Here is a 22069-nt window from a genome sequence, read left to right as displayed (position 1 = left end):
GGGTGGGAGTGTAATAAAAAGCAAAGTCTAGAGTGGAAAGGCGACCACACAGCACTCACGCAATGGAGGAGAAAAGTGGGCTCAACTGTTCTAGAGAGGCTTCAAAAGGAACCCTGGGAGAGCCCTGCAGGGAGGCGCAGGCCAAGGGCGGATACGCGGCAGCTCCCAGAAGGTTTGGGGGTGGGTGGAGGCGGGGAGCGCGAAGCTGGAGCCGTGCCGCCCAGACTCCCCGCCCCTCTGCGGGCCCTCTCGGCGCTCCGCGCTGCCGCGCTCTCCCCACGCCTGCCCCGCCCCCGCTCCGAGCTCTCCGACTCCTCCCCGGCTCCTCGGCACTCCCACCTCGCCCGCTAGGCCCTCCACTCGGCGTCCCGGGGCCAGCTCCGCGCTCTGCGCCCTCACTGAGCGCAGCCCCTAGCGGCGCGTCCTGCGAGGCCGGACTCCGCGCACTGCCCTTCCTCCCGCCCTCTCTCCTCCTCCTCCCCTCCCCGGTCCTGCGCGATCCAGCTTGGGGAGGCGGGGAAGCAGCCCGAGCGTGATCGCCGCGGCAGCCAGAGTGCAGCCGCGGGCCGGAGGCGCGGTTCCTAGGCCTTAGAGCGCGGCGAGGCCCCTGGAGAGTCGGCGCTGCTCGCGGAGAGCTGCGAGGCCCGCCCCTACGCGGCGCGGAGGGCGCGGAGGTGAGCGGGCTGGGGAGAGCTCTAGACGCGGTGGCAGGGGCGGAGTTGGGGGGCCAGATGCGGTCGGCGCCAAGCACTGCATCCCTCCTCCCCTGGATTCCGCGCCCTCTGCGGCGTCCGCCTGAGCTGCTGGGGTCCTGGATCGCCTGGTACCTAGAGGCGGGGAGTGGGAAGGGTGTCTGTTCCACGCATCCCGCCCCCTACTTCCCCGAGCTCCCAGAAACTCCTGAGGTTGGTTGGGCCCAGGAGAAAGGAGGCCAGGAGAGACATTGTCCCAGGTAGGATGTGCCCCAAAGGGAGAGGACGGGCAGGTTACCTTAGCCTCCCTGATAGTCTCCTTACCACTTTGGGTTCATGCGGGGCATTTCATTGAAGATCGGGCAGCGCTGCTTTTCGAAATCTAAGTATTTCTAGTAGTCATTTTGTTTATTACCCAGTGATGTGACCGTGGTGTGTTTAGGCCATTATGTGTTAGAAAGTAATTGGCCTCTTCTTTGAGTGTCCTAAATTATCAGAACCCCGTATTCAGCCACAGCCAAAACTTGTTCAAAATTATGCCCCCAAAATCTTGCTCTTAAAATAGAGCAGGGAGATAAAGAGAATTTTTGTCGAGAGATTTCCATTTATTATCTTTCCCACCCCTTGGAGAAGGATTGATGTCAGTTTTTACTTCTCAGGCCGTACATTTTTTAGATGGAAAAACTTATTCCAGGCCATGGTTAATTATCACTCATTGCTGTGGGTGAAAGTGCAAGTAGAATTCGAACTCCTGCCCCACCGCCACCCTCTTGACTTTGATTGGATCCTAGTCCTGTTAACAGCCCTGATGCTGGGAACCTTTTTAGTTCTCTCCAAACCAGTACCCCATCACACCCCATACACTTTTTTCACCTTTATTATTTCCTCGTCGTGTTGATCTCCATTTATTTTTTTCTTTCTTTATTTTAAGGCTGTGTTTTTTTTGTTTTTTTTTTACTCTACAGCTCTCTCTTGTTTCAAAGCTTAAAAGCTGTCTACAGAAGAAAAACACCCGTCCTAGAGATTTTGCAGCATATTTAGAAACATAACTGGAATGGCTGCAGTTTCTTTCTCTTAGCTTGTCAGTCATTGGGGGGTGGAGGGGTAAGGGAATGAGACAGTATTAATAATGATGAATTGAGCTAATTGTGCAGAAAGGAAATGAAAAACTGTATCCAGGTCACTTTTTATTGTACTAGTGACATGGAAAATAGACTTGAAGTGAATGAGCGTAATTATATTTTAATACTGCAGTTTCAATAAAGGGCATTCAGGGCATCAGGAGATGCATTTATTCTGTCTGTGCTCAGCCAGTAACCATGACATTGACTTAACCATGACATTGACATATCACCCGCTTTCGGCCCACAAGCCTTCATCAGCAAAATGAGGGATCTTATCTAGAGACCTATTACAGCTCTTCTGGTCCTGACATTTTTGGATGCATTTGACAACAAAGAATATTTATTGCATTCTTATGTATATACTATGTGCCAGGCACTGTGGAGGCAACGATGGACAAGACAAACATGGTTCTGCCCTCAAGGAGCTTATTTTCTGGTGGGGGAAATAGTAATGAGTAAAGAACAGTTACATAAGAAAGGAAACCTAACAGGGGCTCAAAACAGAACAAAACTGGAGTGAATCATTGTATTGAAGAGACATGATAGGATGTGCAGTGTTCACAGGATGGGAAAGTGATTGGTCTTTTCTACTTCAAGAAAAGGATGCTGTGGCTGGACCATAGGGAATAACAGTCATACAGGATGACATTGAAGAGTTGTGCTGGGGGACTTTCCTGGTGGTCCAGTGGTTAAGACTCCGTGCTCCCAATGCACGGGGCCCGGCTTCGATCCCTGGTCAGGGAACTAGATCCCGCATGCACGCCACAACTAAAGAGTCCGCAAGCCGCAACTAAAAAGATCCCATTTGCTGCAACGAAGATCTCCTGTGCCCCAACTAAGACCTGGTGCAGCCTAAATAAATAAATAATAAATAAAATATTTTTTAAAAGGAGTTGTGCTAAGACTAGCTAGTTCATTCAGAGTCTTCAGGTCAGGTTCATTTAGGTCAAGAAGGTGACTGCAGTTCAAAATGCAACAGGGAGCCACTGATTTTTAAGGAGGTGAAAGACATCATCTGATTTACAATTTAGGGTGATCTTAGCTGCTTCCTAGAGAATGGTTTGGAAAGAGGCAAAGGAGTAAGTAGAGAGACCATTAGAAAATGTTTGCAGAGTTCAGGTGAGAGATGAGAGAGACCTGGATTAAGTTGGTGTCATTGGAGAGGGATTTAAGAAATATTTTGGAAAACAGAAGTTGGTGTTGGATTTTCTTTTTTTTTTTTTTTTTTTGCGGTACGCGGGCTTCTCACCGTTGTGGCCCCTCCCGTTGCGGAGCACAGGCTCCGGATGCGCAGGCTCAGCGGCCATGGCTCAAGGGCCCAGCCGCTCTGCGGCATGTGGGATCTTCCCGGACCGGGGCACGAACGTTCATCCCCTGCATCGGCAGGCGGACTCTCAACCACTGCGCCACCAGGGAAGCCCTGGTGTTGGATTTTATGTCAAGGGTGAGGGAAAACAAGGACTGGAGGATCACTCCCAGATTTCTGGCTTGAGCAACTGATGAGTAATGATATCATTTCCTGAGAGGAGGAAATTTGGATGAATGCAAACAGTTCTGGGTAGAAAAAGTGTTTTGTTTTGAACCTGTTAAGTTTGAGATGTCTATGAGGAGATCATAACCACAGCTGCTTGGGAGGAGAAAAGGGATGGTCTCCAGGACAGAAGTGGACAGACTGTCCTTTGATAGGTGAGGTTAATGATTGTGAATTGAAGGTGAGCTGCGTTGTCTGATTTTTCTTTAGCAGCCTTCACCAACTTGGATACAGATACAGTGAAAATGGATAGCTGGGTTCTTCCAGGGCTTGAGTTTTGCCAAGTGGATGTGATGGAGAACAAGGGAGTTGTCCTAATCTGTTCAGGCTGCTATAACAGAATATCATTGGCCGGGTGGCTTAAACCATAAGCATTTATTTTTCACAGTTCTGGAGGCTGGGAAGTCCAAGATCAGAGCAACGGCAGATTCAGTCTGGTAGGGGCCTACTTCCTGGTTCATAGAGAGCCAGCTTCTCACTGTGTCCTCATATGGCAGAAGAGAGCCCAGAGCTCTCTGGGCTCTCTTTTTATCCCATTGATAAAGGTTTCACCCTTGTGACCTAATCCCCTCCCAAAGGTTGCACATCCTAATACCATTACATTGGGGGTTAGGATTGCAACATATGAACTGTTGGGGGATAGGGGATGATAAACATTTAGTCTGTAACAAGAGTCGATCTTTTTAAGTGAGTAATGATAAATATACACTGTGGAATCTAGGATGGATAAAGAAACCGGGAGAGTGAGAATATAGTCAGTGGATCAGATTTCTTCTACCATCTGCAATTATCAGTGTGAACATTTGACTAAGGTTATTGGAAGGCTAAGAGATAGTGCTTGGAGATATCTGAGGTGTGGTGGAGGCAAAGATTCATTGCCTTAGATGAATAAGTGAAGGAAATGAAGCCATGAGGTTGAATGCTTCATCCATTCGAATGATGAAGTAGTAGACAAGGATGACAACTGCTGGGGTAGAGAGGAAGAGTTTGTTTGTATTGGGGGCCAAAGTCACTAGTGATAATGAATAAGCTAGAAGTCAGTAGATGACAGCAGTGAGTATAGGGAGAGGATATTACGAGGTGCCATGGGCTTCAAAGGAGCTTGGGGTTTGCAGGACAGAAGAAGAAAGGTTCAGATGTGGCTTTCAAAGTCAAAAATACACTAATTTCATCTCATGGCCCTGGAGGATTACATTTTCTTGATAACACATCCAAATCAGCAGGTTGTGAATGTCATCAAGATCTCTGAGGACAGCCCTTTCAGAGTTACTGTTATGTATGTTTATACATATAAACATACTAGATGTTTATATGTGAAACAAATTCTGTTCTGTTTTATAAAATTAATATAGCACAACAGCTGCCATTCAGCCAGAGGAATGTCAAGGAAACTCCTCTAAACTGAAAATCTTAGGATTTCATGTATCTGAGTGTAATGGAATTCTCTTAGCTTGATAATATACTTTAAGATTTAAATGCATACATCAAGTCAAATGTCCACTCAAGAAAACTGACCTTGAAATTTCAAGGAACCCATATGCTACTTAAATCACACTGTTAGATGGAGCTCATAAAGTTGAAGTGTCACAGTGTTAACTAAAAGCTAGCAATTACCATTATTATCTAGCTATAATTCTTGGAAACAAAAGAATTTTGGTGTTGGGAAGGAATGCAGAGTCAAGTACAACTTTTTTGTTTTCCATCTAACAAAGGAAACTAAGACTCAGAAAACAAGGTGATTTCAGAAGCCTGGGCCTATTCTTTCTCCTCGACACCACATAAACAAAACTCTATAAATGTCATAGTCTTTTCAATTATCTAGTCTGTATTACCTGTGAATAAGATCAAAACAAAAGGTACAGAAACTCTAGCGCCTTGCTAATCCAAATGTGGCCCATGAACTAGGACCATGGGTATCACCTGGGGGCTCGGGAAAACTGCACACTCTCAAGACCCCCCCCCAGACCTAGAGAATTAGAATGTGCATTGTAGCAGGATCCCTAGATGATCATACCCACATTAAAGCTTGATAGTCGGTCCACCTGGAAATTCTCCTCTGCTCAGGTCAGCAGAACCTCTGATGCCTGGAGAACTGAGGAGAGGAGCCCCTCGTCAAGTGGAAAGAAGAGACACCCTCACTGGAACATTCTGAATTTTGAATGTTATGAGCTAACAGGAACAAAGTATGCTGTGTGGTGGGATGACACATTTTAAGGAATGGCACTGCCCTTTCCAAAAATGAAGAGAGGAAATTGCAAAATAGTGAGTGGACCTTCTGAGATAGCTCGGAGCCTGCGTGAGAAAGGGGAAAGGGCTGCATGCATATTCTATAGCTTCCAGCATTCAAGGGCAGCTGTTAGTCTGTTGCTAGGGTTATTTTTCATTATTACAAACAACAGTGTGAAAAGGAGTGTAACTGAGGATCAAAAAGCCACATCTGTTATCTCCAAATACCAAAATAAGTATGAGGTTGAATCCTAACTCTTTTAGTAGAGTTGTTTTTGATCTTGGCTGCATATTAAAACACCTGAGGATCTCTTAAAAAAGCCTGATACCCAGGCTGAACTCCAGACCAATTAAATAAAAATCTGGGTGGAGGGGCGGTGGTGACTAGGTATCACTATGTGGTAAAGCTCCTCAGGTCACTCCAGGGTGCAGCTGGAGCTGAGAACCGCTGCTTTAGAAGGTCATTCTCTGTTGTGGGAAGAGGCAGCTCTGAGACTGAGGCTCTGCCTCTCCACTTAACCCAAGCAGTGAGTGGGACCTTCTGGTACTCCCATAGCATCCAGCACAGTCAGCAAAATTGAAGTCACAATCTGCTGTGTGTATAAAAGCCAGTGGGGCTTTCAGGACATTGTGGGAAGTAGGATTTTTTTTTTAAAGAGGCGTATACTCTCGGCAGGTTTTATTAAAATTTGAGTAATAACAGTTACTGCTAGTGGGAATATTCTAAAATTGGATTGTGGAGATGGTTACATAACTGTAAATACTGAAAATCATTAATTTATACATTTAAAATGGGTAAATTTCATGATATGTATATTTCACCTCAATAAAACTTATTTTTTAGTTGTTATATATGCTTCAATATTCATAATTTAATCATGTTGCTTGGATGGCCAGGAAGCCACTGCCTGTTTTGTATCATTGGAGTGTTAACATCTAGCTGCATGCCTGGTGGATAGGGCTCAGTAAGACATTGGATGGGGGCATGGTTGGGGATGGATGGGTGAGTGTCATTATGACCTTTGGTTGTGGACTGATTTCTAAATTGATGTCAATCTTCAGAGACCCCTAAAGTTCATAGCACCCAGTGGGCATTGGTGCCATTGGTAAACTGTTTATGGTATGGTATTGAAATTAGGGAAAGGGGTTTGTGTAGAGGCTAGAATAGCAGGCCCATCATAGAAGATTATTTGTTTATGAATAAGTTACTGCAATGTAGAAAAACTTGTATTTGCTAGCCAATAAATATAGGTGTCCTTATCTCAGAGTACCATCTGCAACAAGGTTATAAGATGGGGAAATTATTTCAGCCATTATGAGACCTGCTACTCCCAGCTTCATTTCAGACATACCCCCTGGTCATGTTAAATTGCAGTGCTATGAAAGCCCAGGCATGCACAGGAGACATGGCTGTGCTTGATGTAGCAGGCTATATATACTATGAAGTGGATGGAAGGACGTGTATAGCTTCTTCTCTGGCCTAAACACAGAAGAAAAGTGGGTTGGTGGGGAGGTCTTGGGATGTTGTTGCTTTAATTTATTGAAGAAGATACTAAAATTTTTTATTAACTGAAGTCCTTGAGTAATACATTTTAAAAATTGAATTTCTAGACTAACCTAAATTTAACCAGAACGCTTTTTTGTTGAAAATCTTCCTACCATGAACTAGACTGCTTTCTTACCCTAGCAATTGCAACATGATAAACATATAAAGTTTTGTTTTGATGACTTAGGACCTAGAAACATCATAAAATCATACCCATATAAACGTATATATTGAGTACATACTAAGCCTAGGAAATATCTTGGAAGTTACTTGTAATTTTGAATATCTCATTAAAATTCTGGTTATTTGAAAAGTCTGGAAGGCTTGGAGTTAGTCAAACTTTTGCTTTAATGCTATTTTCTGAAAATCTTTTGGTTCTATAAAACATTAACACAAAAAGACACTCAGATCCAAGTATGAAATATTAATGAATCATTTGTAATTACCATAGTTTATAAACAGAATTTCAAAGAATAGATCTGCATAGTTTTAATAAAATTACTATTTTGTAATTTTTGGAAAATGATTTTTAAATGAGGATGCATACAGATTACGCAAAAGTTTCAGCTGAGGGAAAGAATTTAATAGTCTGACTTAAGTGGATTTTAATATTCAAATAGCGAATAGTGATTGGACTGCATTATATTAGGACAGTTATTCTCAAACTTTAATGTGCATCAGAATCACCTGAGGGCTTTTTATGATGCAGATTGCTGGGCTCCACTCCCAGGGTTTCTGATTTAGGAGGTCTCCGGTAGGTCCTAAGAATTTACATTTCTAACAAGTTCCCAGGTGATTCTGATGCCGCTGGTTCAGGGACCATGCGTTAAGAAATTCTAATTTTTCAAGCAGAATTGCAGCTTTGCTTCTGGCATTGTCTAAAGGACTTAAGAATTTCTTCCAAAAAATAAAAACCTAAAAAAAAACCCCACCTCTTCCCTCAAAGAAATACTTTATTGTTATAAACAGATGGGTTTTATATGTTTATTTAAATGCTGAGAATGTAGGGAATATCTTTTTGCAACCCAAAGATCATGATGGTAAGAATCACAATTTAGTCACAGAAAATTAGATTGGGATATTTGATATTTCATGTGAGGATTAAGCAGACATCTCTAGCATCAGGGAGTTTGTTCCAAGGTGCTTTTCTCCCCTCCCCAGAAATGTTTTCTCTCCAACAGGCTTAAGGTGTACTTTATATAAAGAGTTTCCTAATGTCAGACCAGTAAAATAAAAAGGAGAGGGAGAGGATCTATATAGGACTGCCAACTCAAACAGCTGTTATCACTATCCTTTTATGAAAAAAGGATGTTTTGACCAGTAGTTAAGAGATACTCTCAGAGTAAAGGACAATTTGTTAAATTGAATAATTTTATGAAAAACTCCCTATTGTATCCATATACTTTTTAATTGCTGTCGACCAGTGATAGCTTCATATTTGGGAACCAGTGCCCTAGCACTTTTAAAGTAAGGTCACAGAAAGCCAAATTTAATTTTGGATCCTTATGGTTTTAAGCTAGAATGACCCTGTAGTGTACTGTCATGAACCTGGTTTGAAGACATTCTGTGTAATTTAGAGATTATTTCCCAAGTACAATTCATAAATATATAGAATGACTTGAGGTAAGGGAACACCATGTGATATTTTTCTCTCCCTGATTTTCTAGAATAACTATGCTCTGATCATACAGTCTAGTTCTTAATTATATGCTGATATGAGGATTTTTTTTCTGCTTTTTATTCCAAGTACATACTGTCTCTTCCTAACTGGAATGTAAACTCCTTAAGTGTACGCACCATGCGTCTCTTCTTTATCTCTTATGTGCAAAGCACACAGTGGCCTGGATAAATTCACGCTGGATCACAGCAGAGTAGATCTGCCTTTAGATTATAGTTGCATCACTCCTTGTCAGTGGAAATGTACAATGTAAGGTGCTTATTACTCTTATTTTGTAAATAGGTAAACCTTTTTCAGCTATTGACATAATTCACTTCTTATAACCCCATTTTTTATGGATATCATGATTGTAAACTTCAACTCAGCTGTTAATCAAGTGATCCAAAATGATGGCTTAGCAAATTGTAAAGTGATTGATGAGGTTTTGCTCCAGTGTCTCAGCCCCCATAGTTTGTGGAGATGCATTGCTTTTAAGTCTGTGTACAGATGGGTTCCACAGGATACGGACATACTTCTCGGCTCTTTTTCCTTTCCCTCTTGAAGCAGTACACACCTTCACAGTGTTTGCAGAGCCCCCAAAAGAAAATAAGTTGCTATCTGGGGGTTCTCCAAGAGATACCCATCAACCAATCATGTTTTGTTTTGTAGTATTAATAAATTTAGGTCTTTGGTTGGTTTTGATCTAAAAATTGGATTTATTGTTGATTGATTGATTTGATTGATTGATTGGTAGCTAGAATTCCTAACCTTATAGCTTTGGATTTACCTAAAACTATCCTAAGCTTGAACTATTTAGAGTTAGTATGTCTTTTGGAGAATAAAGTTAATGGGTTACATTTGGTGATCTAGACAGTTTTAAGATTCCCCATACAATGTTTGCACTGCAATATTAGAATGAGCAGAGGTCAAAAGACTCGTATTTGAAGCCTTGTGTTAACTACCAACTGTACTGTCTTTGATAAATTGCTAAGGTTCTCTGAGCCTCTGTTTCCTCATCTTTAAGATGGGCATAATATGTACTTCACAGCCATCTGAGAATTAAATAAGGTAATATATGTGAAAATATTGTGAACTATGAAATAGCACACAAGCACATGGTATTATTATATGCTTTCAGCAATACACAAATAATCCACCTCTCCGATCGTTAAAGGTTGGTTTTTGTTTTTTCCTCTCATGAATGCTTTTACATTCCTTAACACTGATGAAAAGAGTCTCATTTTTTAGGCCAACTTCTATTTGTAGGCACAGTCATACTATTAAAGGGTTCAGTTAGAACTTGCCATTAGAAATACAATGTGAATAAGGCCCAGACATGTTAGGACAGAGCCACTTATTAATATGTATAAAATACAGGGTATAATGAGGTACCCAGAGATGACATTATTAGGCCCTAATGTATTTTAACCTATTCACATTCTGATGTGCAGAAGGGGTTTGAACTTGCTTTGTAAAATAAGCAGATAAGTGATACTGTTTTGTTTTTGTTTTTCATTTGAAAAGGTCTTGATCATCATGATTCTTATATTTAAAGATTTTGAAATTCTTACATATGGGGAGATGCTACAGTCTCTACTCAGAAGAACTTGGGACTGGGATATAGGAAACTTGGTTTCTGGTGTGTGAGTCTAGTTAACTCTTTTTACCCTTAGATAATGTATACGACTAGGGGTAGGTTGGTCAGTTCACCTTGAATTGTTTAATGAAATGAGCATTGATTTAATTACTTCTGATTCCTTTAACTGCTCCTGATTCTCCAAGTGGCCAACAATATCTCCAAGATGTTGACAGTTTTGTACTAACCTGGTGCCTCTGACCCCCGCCTGCCTTTCAGGGTGTATGGGGTCACTCCAAGGGACAAGAAATAATTATCACCCCTTATATCTTGAAAAGTATGAAATGAAACATGTAATAGATTAAAAAATAGTGAGTTTTCTCCTTTCCCAAGATCCAAGTTACACATTAAGATGAGTAGGTAATGCTAAGGAGCAACGACATCACCAGAGAAGGAGAATACACTAATATGAACACAACCATCACTCTTCCACCTTGCCCCCGCCCCCATATCTTCCTTAAATTCCTTACATGCACCCAGATGACACATCACATACCTTAGCTAGACTGCCTGGGTTCTAATCCTGGTTCCTCTAGTTTCTCTCTTGTGACCTTGTACAAATTATCTTCTGCATGTGTCAGTTTCCTCATCTGCAAAATGGGCATGACAGTATTAGTACCTATCTCATCGGGTAGTTGTGGGGATTCACTCAGTTAATTTGTAAAGCACAGAGCTGGCACATAGTGTATGCTATATGAGTATTAGGTAATATTATTATTATCTTTTTAAAGATTAATTTACTGATGTATTTGGAGTCATTGAACATGCTCCGGTTCTAGGGTAAAAATGTGGATTTTCCTTGCTCCAGTAATTTCAAATTTCATTTAGTAAAAACCCAAAAAAATGTTTTTTAAAACATTCCACCTATTCCTGTAAAATCCATTAAGTTCTCTGAAGTGATCCACATCTGCTGTTAGCATAAAGGAAATGGTGCATTGCGGATAAAATGGAAGAGTATTTTTTATCCAGACCCAGCAGTGACACTGATTCATGGTGATCTGATTGGTGTGCTCAAGCAAGTTACAACAAATATGAGCCTATAAGGTGTTAGTCACTCAGAAAACAATTTGACAGATTTTTCCAGCAAAAATAACTGCATCATGTTGTATGTAACCAATGGCGGAAAAAAATGGGAAGAAAAAGATTTAAAAAGTACTGTGTACTTTAAGACCATCAACACATTATTAACCCCCTTTACACAGGGAAGCTATCTTTCTCTATGATAAGTTAATAGGACATAGGGTGAATGATAGAAGTCTATTGTATTTAATTAATTCTTTGTTGTATTTTGATGCCTACTTTTCTGAAAATATTATTTAAGTGCAAGGTTTCATTCTTTAGTAGCTGATTTAGCTTACTCTCATTTAGTAATAAAGTCCCTCACTAGCTACTGAGGTAGACCCCATCACAAATGACTGTAGACAGTTTGGGGTTATAAATAAGTTCTTGGTTTTTATTATTGTTTTTCTGTTTTCTGTTGTCTTGTGAGCTATGATGAACTGTCATAGTCCTTCTCTACCTTTAGTGGCATTTCTGACTTGCTGCCTCTGGTCTGCTGAGCAACTGGATAATCACACTTGTTAGAACTGTGTTTTTTAAAAAGTTCTCCCTTGCTGAAAACTTCAGTCTCTTTCCTTTTGCACTCTAGAGCCTTGCTGTTCAAAGAGGGGCCCGTAGACCAGCAACATTGGCATCACCTTATTAGAAATGCAGAATCTTGGGCCTCACTCCAGACCTACTGAATCAGAATCTGCATTATAACACGATTCTCAGGTAATTTAAGTACGCATTAAAATTTGAGAAGCTCCACTTTAGCGCATCAACTTTGTGACAGGTCATTTTTCTATTTCGAGATCCATTTTTGGCTTACAAATTGTGTCTTGCAATGTTCGAGGTTATATAGCTTGCCAAACTATTTTACCTCTAGAAACAAGGGATGTTGTTATAACATCTAGAAGTGTATTCATGTTTGCTAATGGGTAATTGATGAGCATTTTATTTTCTCTCCCCTAGGATATCCCTGGTGATCTTAGAAGAGTCCGTATCATGGAATCGATCTCCATGATGGGAAGCCCCAAGAGCCTTAGCGAAACGTTTTTGCCTAATGGCATAAATGGTATCAAAGATGCAAGGAAGGTCACTGTAGGTGTAATTGGAAGTGGGGATTTTGCTAAATCCCTGACCATTCGACTTATTAGATGTGGCTATCATGTGGTCATAGGAAGCAGAAATCCTAAGTTTGCTTCTGAATTTTTTCCTCATGTAGTAGATGTTACTCACCATGAAGATGCTCTAATAAAAACAAATATAATATTTGTTGCTATACATAGAGAACATTACACCTCCCTGTGGGACCTGAGACATCTGCTTGTGGGTAAAATCCTGATTGACGTGAGCAATAACATGAGGATAAACCAATACCCAGAATCCAATGCAGAATATTTGGCTTCATTATTCCCGGACTCCTTGATTGTGAAAGGATTTAATGTTATCTCAGCTTGGGCACTTCAGTTAGGACCAAAGGATGCCAGCCGACAAGTATGTATTTTTAACTTTTATTCTTAGTTAGATGGTATTTTGTACTGAAATAGTTAAAACAAATATCATATATTTCAAAACTGAATTTTGACACTCTCCAATGATTATCATTTTGAAAACTGTGTATGAGCTCCTGAAGATTTGTGTCCTGACCTTGTAAGGGCACATTTCTATTCCCAAAATGATGTGAAAAGCTGAGAAAATAACTGGAACATTCCTATCATAATCAGCTAATTCAAGAAAAAGGCAAGGTTGGCAGTTGAATAATGGGCCATCTCCTTGCTTCCTCAAATATTAAAACAATCTCAATCATGTCTTTTTTTTTTTCCCTCTCTCCCTCCCACCCATCCTTCCATCCTCCCTTCTTCCTTCCTTGAAGCTATTTGGTAAACAGTATCCCATCTCTGAGCGAAATGCTATGTAGTATGATCCTGAAGAAGAATGCTTTAGAAGTACCTTTTATTTTATGTAGATTATTCATAGAATTTTAAATAGTCCAGTTTGTTTTATTTTAAGGGTAGATTTCAATCTGTGTGGGGAAGGTAGAAGCAGATTGGATTTCTCAGGTTCTCCTTTAATCTATGAGTTCTGTTTAGTTCAGTTTGAGAATAAAGCAGATGGGGAGCTCCATCAATGCTTTTGTGGAACGGGAGCTTTTATAAGTAAACACGTAAAATAGTGCACCTTAAAAATCTTTCAAAAGTGTGGTTATGCATTATAATGAAGCATGATGATAAAATACTTTTATTTTTGTCCATAAAGACAGTTGATTAGATGTCTTAGAAAATAAATTCAAGTATTACATCACCATATGCTGCATATCAGAGTCGTGATAACCATTCATTTTCAAGTGTTTAATTTGGAAGAATGTATACTTTCTTACTTTCCTAGAGAGTATTTCTGAATCCTTTTTTTCTTTTGCATATCAACCAAGGTTTGGCAATGGATACAAATCTAGCAAATTAGAGATAAACCTGAATTTAATCCTTTGCCCATATTTGTGATAATTTGAATTATTCAACAAAAGAAATTGTAGAACAAGAGATTAAGTTCAATGTGAGCTACAGAAAGAGTTTCATTTGTATTTTGTAGTCCTTGTGGCTTTATGAATGTTTGATTTATTCTTTTAGGTTTATTATAAAATTTTATAATTTGTAGTTTTTTTTCCCCAGTGAAGTAAAAACAGTTTAATCCACCATTGTCACACTTGTAATAAATTTGAGAATGCTTTTCCGTACTTCTTTGGTATATATTTCTCCACCTTCCCTGCTCCATTTTAGAAGTTCATGAACATTTGTATAATAGTATAGACTTTTTCATTTATATGGTTAACGTTAGATAAAATTAAAAATCCTAAGAGCTCTACATTCTCACCATTATGTAACTAGGTTTAGTAGGCAAGCATTTCAGTGTGGTCAGTTTCAGAGCCTTTATATAAACATCCTCAGGGATACATTTAGGAATTTGTTTTCCCTGAACATAGCTCAGAGATTTCATAGCAAAATTTTTCTAACTCTAATCCTGGCTCACTCCAGCCAGGAACTTGTGAACTTGGTGTTCAACAAATATTTGTGAATTCTCAACTACATTACAATATCTAAGAGGTTTTGGTAGTTTGAAAGCCCACCCTCACCCGCACTGATCACAGTCCCATCTTAGAGTTCCTATAGAGGTAACAGCTCTTAGAAAATGGCAGTTACTTTACTGTTTAAGTTAACTAAGCCTATTAATGCTATTTTTTCCCCACTTTAAATTATCCTCATTTAAAGATGAAAGAATTTCATAATTCTGACCAATGAAATAATATACCTGAGATTATCCATGGTTTTGGTGAATTGGTTTCTAAGCCAAAAGTTAAATTTTATAAATAGTATAGCATCATGATATCATTTAGAGGTTTTAATTACAAATTCAACCATTCAGAATCCATGCTTATCTTTTCCCTTGCCGAATAGCCATAAAGGGCAATGCTTGAAATCACTCTACTCGGCAGAATCACTACAGTCCTAGAACTAAGTACTGTCCACCAAAGCCTGGAGAGCCAGCCCCACCGGGTTCCCTGCAGGAGTGAGAGAGCTGGATGGGGGAGGGGCATGGCCTGCAGCTCAAACTCCACCTAGACTGTTGGAGGGAAGACCTTACCTTGTCTGCTCAGAACCTGGTGATCCAGAAACCTTTCTCTCTTCCCGCCTCCCTTCCCCTGAGGACTTCTATTCCCAGGTTCAAGCTAGATTTTTCTGCATTTTCTTTTCATGTCATTGATGGTAGCAAGGACTTTGTTGTTTTTATGATACTATTTTAACCTATAAATAGATTAATAAATGCTTTATCTCCTTAATTTTTTTGCATCACGCAGGGTCATCATAAGTGATGCTCTGTGGATTAAATGGAACGTGTGATTGTTACCATTTTTATAAGCAATAATAGTAATGATGAGTCTTCTGTTTTTTCCATAGGTTTATATATGCAGCAACAATATTCAAGCTCGACAACAGGTTATTGAACTTGCCCGTCAGTTGAATTTCATTCCCGTTGACTTGGGATCATTATCATCAGCCAGGGAGATTGAAAATTTACCCCTGCGACTATTTACTCTCTGGAGAGGGCCAGTGGTGGTAGCCATAAGCCTGGCCACGTTTTTCTTTCTGTATTCTTTTGTCAGAGATGTGATTTATCCATATATTAGAAACCAGCAGAGTGACTTTTACAAGATTCCTATTGAAGTTGTGAATAAAACCTTGCCCATAGTTGCCATTACTTTGCTGTCCCTGGTGTACCTGGCAGGTCTCCTGGCAGCTGCTTATCAGCTTTATTATGGCACCAAGTATAGGAGATTTCCACCTTGGTTGGAGACCTGGTTACAGTGTAGAAAACAGCTAGGATTACTAAGCTTTTTCTTCGCTTCAGTCCATGTTGCCTACAGCCTCTGCTTACCAATGAGAAGGTCAGAAAGATACTTGTTTCTCAACATGGCTTATCAGCAGGTATGGGACGTGCTTGATATTTATCTGATGCTAGTAAAATACGTGATTATTAGAATTTGTAAAACGTGAGATTTAAAACAGTGTAAAATAAAACTTTACATATCTTGTAATAGAAATTTTGGTATATTTAGGGAAGAGAAAGAATTGTTCTTTAAACAATGTTTCTGCACAAGAATTATGCGGCTAATTCAGAATCATTTAGAATAAAAGCTGCTACTATCCCTTTCTTTGCAGAAAGAGCTGGGTTTTGTTTTCTTTTTTTAATGTTACAATTGCAGTGATTACTTTCAGCATCAGTTAATTATTTTATAATTGTCTATGTTCCATGAAATAATAAGGCAGTTCTCAGTAAACATACACAATAAAATTAGAACTAGTGAAAATATAAAACAGAATAGGAAGTCAAGATCAGGAGACACACAAGGTTTTTGTTATCATAAAGCAGGAAAGATACTGCTTCCTCAGGTGAACCTTTTCTAGCACTTAGCTCTTCCAGAAAATCTCTGGGAGAGCTTCATAGAAGGGGCTTGATGATGGAATAGACTATGATTTTCCTCAATAATTTCCATTCAGCAAATGTAAGGGGTTTCACTGAAGCTCTTTGATGTAGCACTTCTCAGTGAAAGCAGAGGACCGTGTGTATACTAAACAAATGTGTAAGAGCTTTTGCATTTTATAAGAAACCAAGGCATCATGGTCCAAGTATGTAGCATCCAGTACTTACACTTGTTTCAACCATAAAACCTAAAATAATTTGAAAAAATTACTAGATTGATGTTCTTTAAGCCATTCTCTCTAAAAATAACCACTTAAATGAATACTAAGGCTTTGATATCTACTCCACCCGCTTCCTCACCTCTTTCAAGTCTTCAGTTTGTTGACACAAATAATCAATAAACAATCAATAATAAGAATAGAAGAGAGTTTTATTTGTGCCAAACTGAAGACAACCTCTCAGTAGCTCTGAGGGGACTATTCTGAGGAGGCAGGGAAGGAGCCAGTGTGTATATGAATTTTTTGGTTAGGAAATAAGTGTAGTCGAACATACATCTTTGATAAAGAATTACTGCTAATCACAAAGAACAGATATCTCAAGTTAATGATTTTAGTGCTTTTCTATATATGGGAAGATGCAAGAATCTGGGGTCATTGAAATTCTTCCTAAGATATGCATCTTAATGACCTAGGGGCCAATATTTCACAGCACAGAAAGCCTCATCCTGTTTTTTTTCCTCCTGAATTCCCCTCAGGGCCCGCTGTCAACTGACAGTGGATTGTGACTGAACCCTTTGTATAACTTGATGATGGGCAACATTCTTCTCTTTAATGGTAAAGCTGATATACAATGTATGTTTGACAGGCCGTAAGACAGGCTGTTCTAATTAGCATAAAGTTCAAGCCAAATCGTGTACAAGCCAGAATGACTTCCCTATACCTCAATATGTGAAAATTTCTTCCATCAAGTTCTTACCTCCTCAGCGAGGCCTTCGTTTGGACACCAATTTACATTCTACCACCTGCTTCTGACTCAACCCTGGTACTCTCAGCCCCTCTTACTTTACCTGCTCTTCTTTCTCTTTGTTCAATAGTATTTACCACCTTCTAAGACACTTTGTGTTCTTTGTTTATTGACTGTTCTCTGCCTTCTCTCATCATAATGTAAGTTCACAAGAGGAGGGATCTTTGTTTCGTTCACTGATATATGCCTAATGCCTGGAACTGTGCCTGACACATTGTAGACGCTCAAAAAACATACTCATGGAACAAAGGGATGAATTGGGAGGGCTTGTAGATAGATTCAGGTTGTAATCTCCAGGTATACTGGAGTATGCTGTTATTCTGTATTGTTGTATAGACACCAAATGAGATAATAAGAGCCTTTATCCACAGAGAAGCTCTGTGGCTCTTTTCAGGATGTTGGTATGATTGCTTCAGGGAACTAATGGCTAAGAAATAGCTTTTCTCTCTCTCTCTTTTTTTTTTCATTTCAAGTATGTTTGGTTACCTGGAATTGGACAAAAAGTTAAGCTGGTGTTAAGTTAGAATGTTTTCCATGAATAGATTACTTAAACCGAAGCTTTAACCCAAGGAATCCAAGCCTTGATTTATACTCTAATTATATTGTTTGCATGTAAATAGACAATTCTAAAAGTAGCCCCTATGCAGAATACAACATATTCAGAGTTAAACTCTGGCTTGATTATATGTGCATTATCAATGTAAGGGAAAGTACTGAATGAGGCAACTGGACAGTTGGAAAGTATATTAATGAGGCCATTCAAGTGGGTAAGTATTTGCACTCCTTAGGGCTTTATCCTAAGGGAAATCTCAGTTTCCTGGGGAAAAGAAGGTAAGAAGAGGTAAATCAACATATAAATAATCTTCAAGTAAGAAAGGAAGGCACAGACATAGTTTAGAAATTCCCTGCCTGGATTCCAAATTGAACTAAGGCCAGAGTGTACCCAAAATATTCAACCAAGTTTAAACTAACTTATAAAAGCACCAGAAAACTAAGTCTAACTGCCAGTACTTCTTTTGTGTCCCTCTGGAACCAACCACTCAGTATTTCACGGTCTTGGGACTCCAGAGTCCCTGTCACCATGATGTATTACAAATGTGGTGACAGATTTACCCACGCTTCTCACATGTGGGTGAGGAAGGAGAGAATCTTAGCCCTCTTTTTGTTTAACTCTCCCTTCTCTTTCCCTCACACCTGGAACAATACCATCCAGTAATAGGTTCTCCATAACAGTTTGTTAAATTGAATTAGTGCAACTCAAATGTTCTATGTCAATATATGACATATTGTTAGGCCAAGAGTGAACTCTGTGCTGAATCAGTTAATATTCTACCAAACAAAGGAAATTCACGTTTGCTTTCTTGTTAGGTTCATGCAAATATTGAAAACTCTTGGAATGAGGAAGAAGTTTGGAGAGTTGAAATGTATATTTCCTTTGGTATAATGAGCCTTGGCTTACTTTCCCTCCTGGCAGTCACCTCCATCCCTTCGGTGAGCAATGCTTTAAACTGGAGGGAATTCAGTTTCATTCAGGTATGTGGGGTTTGTTTGGTGAGGGACTGGGTGGCATAGATTTTTAATTCCAGTTAAGTACAGTTGGATTTTAAATATGCTGCTAATAAAAGAGTGCCCCTGGGACTGCTGTTCATGCATCTAGCTCGTGGAATGTGTGTTGCTAGAGGCCAGCTTAGGACCATTCTGGTTTAGTAAGTGAAAGACCAGTACAGGACTTTACTAGAAAGCTTTGATAGTACTGCCTACTATGTTACAGATAAAGGTTATTTGAAACAGAAAAAAAAAAAAAAAAAAGTGGGGGATGAATGAGCTTAGATCAAGTTTAATACCAAAGTCAATTTATTATTGGGTAAATGAATGAAGACTTACTTTATATTTTGAGTCATCTTAATCTGTCTAGAAAAGTCTCATTCATTGTAATTCAAGTGGAGAGAAGCTCAGTTTGAATATTTTAAAGGAAATGTGTATGCACATACAAACACAAGTGGTAGTTAATGGATTATGGCAAGCAACCAGCCTTATCATTCTTGTTAGTATATGTATTTGGTACATCAGTTGTATACATATGTATATGAGTGTCTACAAAGGGGTTTCAAGATAACATTGTGTTCTTTGACAAGTTAAACATTCACTTTCTCCAGTAATAGCTATTTAATACATTTGCATACTTTAAAAATATATAACTCAAACTGAGACCCTACCTAAATTACCATAAAATCAGTATTGGTTGTATCCAAATGGTTTATAGCACAATATGCGGATGGGTGTCATTTGGTAGTACACTAAATTTTGTTTTTTTTTAGTTTTGTTTTTTGCCTCTTCGCTTGAGTTTTTTTTTAAGTGATCTAAAAATCTCATTCAAATTAAGGGCATATCCCTCGTCTAAATTCATTTTTCCTTTTTGAGGGAAATAAAATGTGAATATTTTCCCAACTGCTAGTTTAATCACACCTGAAAAGAAATAGAAGGCCCACTGATAAAAGGTGCTAGACGGGTGCAAAGTATCATTATAAATTTAGATGAGTAATTGCAAACAGAACAGTTTTCTGCGAGAGAGTTGATCCTTCCCCAGTGAAGTTAGAAGTTACATTATTATGCCGATGTAGTACTACATTTTATGTAACATAGACCATTTCTTAAATAAGCAATTAAATATAACGTAGGGAACCCAAAATGCTGAACTTTTTGATTTTAACCTGTGAACTGTTTAACAAAGTGCTCTTAATAATCTTATATAATATGGTTGATAAAGCCATTTGAAATGCTTTTTATGTTACATATTAATACTGTAAGATTTTTCATATTTATCTTCAACTAGTATGTATGTGTGTGTATACTTATGAGAATGCTCTTCAGCATTTAATTTTATTATATACGTGTGTATATATGTATGTATATATGTATTATATACACACATACACACATTTAAAAAAATACACAACTGGTAGAAATGTGGATAACTTTTATAAAGGAGTTTTCCAGTTTTTGTCAGTATCCTTAAGGAAAACCCAGATGTTTTGACCAGTAATCCCACTATTAGAAATCAATTCTAAGGAAATAAACCAAAATATAGAAAAGGGCTTAAAGTGACATTATAGTTGAGGAAAGTAGGAAACAGAGTAAATGATCAACAAAAAGGAATGGTTAGGTAAATTATAGCACATCCATTCAATAGAATATCATGCAGCATTAAAGTCATGTTTTCATATTTAATGACATGAGGCAAAGGTTCTGGATGTGATAACTAATCAGAATATTAGGCTATATGCAATACAGCCTTATTTGTGTAAAAAAAAGTGCATATAAATATATAAGAAATATATGAAAATACTAAAATTGTTTAATGCAGTAGAGAACAAAGAATAACTCAGTAATTTAAGATAAAATAGTGTTATCAAAATATAAACTTGGTATATCTGGATGGGTTAACTTATGAGTTTGAATAATTTGCTTCTTATTCTGTTTCTTTTTCTTCCTCCCCTATCTCAAGTCTACACTTGGCTATGTTGCTCTGCTCATAAGTACTTTCCATGTTTTAATTTATGGATGGAAACGAGCTTTTGAAGAAGAGTACTACAGATTTTATACACCACCAAACTTTGTTCTTGCTCTTGTTTTGCCCTCAATTGTAATTCTGGGTAAGATCATTTTACTCCTTCCATGTATAAGCCGAAAGCTAAAGAGAATTAAAAAAGGCTGGGAAAAGAGCCAATTTCTAGAAGAAGGTATTGGAGGAGCAGTTCCTCATCTCTCACCAGAGAGGGTTACAGTAATGTGATGATAAATGGTGCTCCCTGATGCCATATAAAGTTCTCCTCATGCCATTATTTTTATGACTTCCTTTATCTTCAGTTGCAAGTGCACTGTCAAACTGCTATGGGCTGATACCTCTTCAGTGAAATCTCAGCTGAATTAGTGGTAGAATTTTCTTCAAATTTATTTTCACTAATGTCACATTTTGCCAATATGAGGTTTTATTGTCAACTTATTGTTGAAATGTAGGTATGTTTTGTTTTGTTTTGTACAATCGTAAGGCTGTTGTTATTTTAACAAACTTTATTCCATAATCAGGCAGAAATATTTGTAGTTAATGATATAGATACAACGTAAATGTTAAAAAAACTTTGCACACCAGCAGGACTTTAAGGTTTTTTTTTTTTTTTTTTTTTTTGTGGTACGCGGGCCTCTCACTGTTGTGGCCTCTCCTGTTGCGGAGCACAGGCTCCGGACGCGCAGGCTCAGCGGCCATGGCTCACGGGCCCAGCCGCTCCGCGGCATGTGGGATCTTCCCAGACCGGGGCACGAACCCGTGTCCCCTACGTCGGCAGGCAGACTCTCAACCACTGCGCCACCAGAGAAGCCCAGAACTTTAAGTTTTAATATAAATCAATAGATATATTTCTTTTCTGAAGCTTCAGTAAGGTTTTAATTATTATCTAGCTTAAGAAATAGAAATGCATAACCATGCATTATTTTTAAGAAAGGACACATTACATTAGCATCTAGGAAAGGGTGCATGGTTAAAACCCCTATATTTCTTTCATAAGATCGGGTTTGAAGAATGTAATCAATTGTATGAACCAATGTGATTTATAAACAAA

At 38.9% G+C, this 22069-nt stretch overlaps 1 protein-coding gene across 2 annotated transcripts; it reads left to right on the top strand.

Moving 5' to 3' along the window:
- The first annotated feature begins 458 nt into the window (after positions 1–458).
- STEAP2 (STEAP2 metalloreductase) lies at positions 459–21574 on the top strand. 2 transcript variants are annotated; one of them, XM_029233602.1, is made up of 6 exons: positions 459–674; positions 12061–12185; positions 12426–12950; positions 15407–15934; positions 18822–18986; positions 20959–21574. In XM_029233602.1, exons 3-6 carry the CDS (start codon positions 12459–12461, stop codon positions 21244–21246), a joined length of 1473 nt encoding a protein of 490 aa, XP_029089435.1. In that variant the 5' UTR covers positions 459–674; positions 12061–12185; positions 12426–12458; the 3' UTR covers positions 21247–21574. The 2 variants fall into 2 exon arrangements, with proteins under 2 accessions (XP_029089435.1, XP_029089436.1); XM_029233603.1 differs by lacking the exon at positions 459–674 and adding an exon at positions 5595–5609 and having other exon boundaries at positions 20959–21546.
- Positions 21575–22069: the final 495 nt, after the last annotated feature.

The sequence above is a fragment of the Monodon monoceros genome, unplaced genomic scaffold, assembly GCF_005190385.1.
Source record: "Monodon monoceros isolate NGI ecotype Baffin Bay Population unplaced genomic scaffold, NGI_Narwhal_1 Super_Scaffold_2, whole genome shotgun sequence".
In the NCBI taxonomy this organism is placed as follows: domain Eukaryota; kingdom Metazoa; phylum Chordata; class Mammalia; order Artiodactyla; family Monodontidae; genus Monodon; species Monodon monoceros.
The sequence above is the reverse complement of the archived record's forward strand: the minus strand, read 5'-3'. Positions and strand labels throughout refer to the sequence as shown.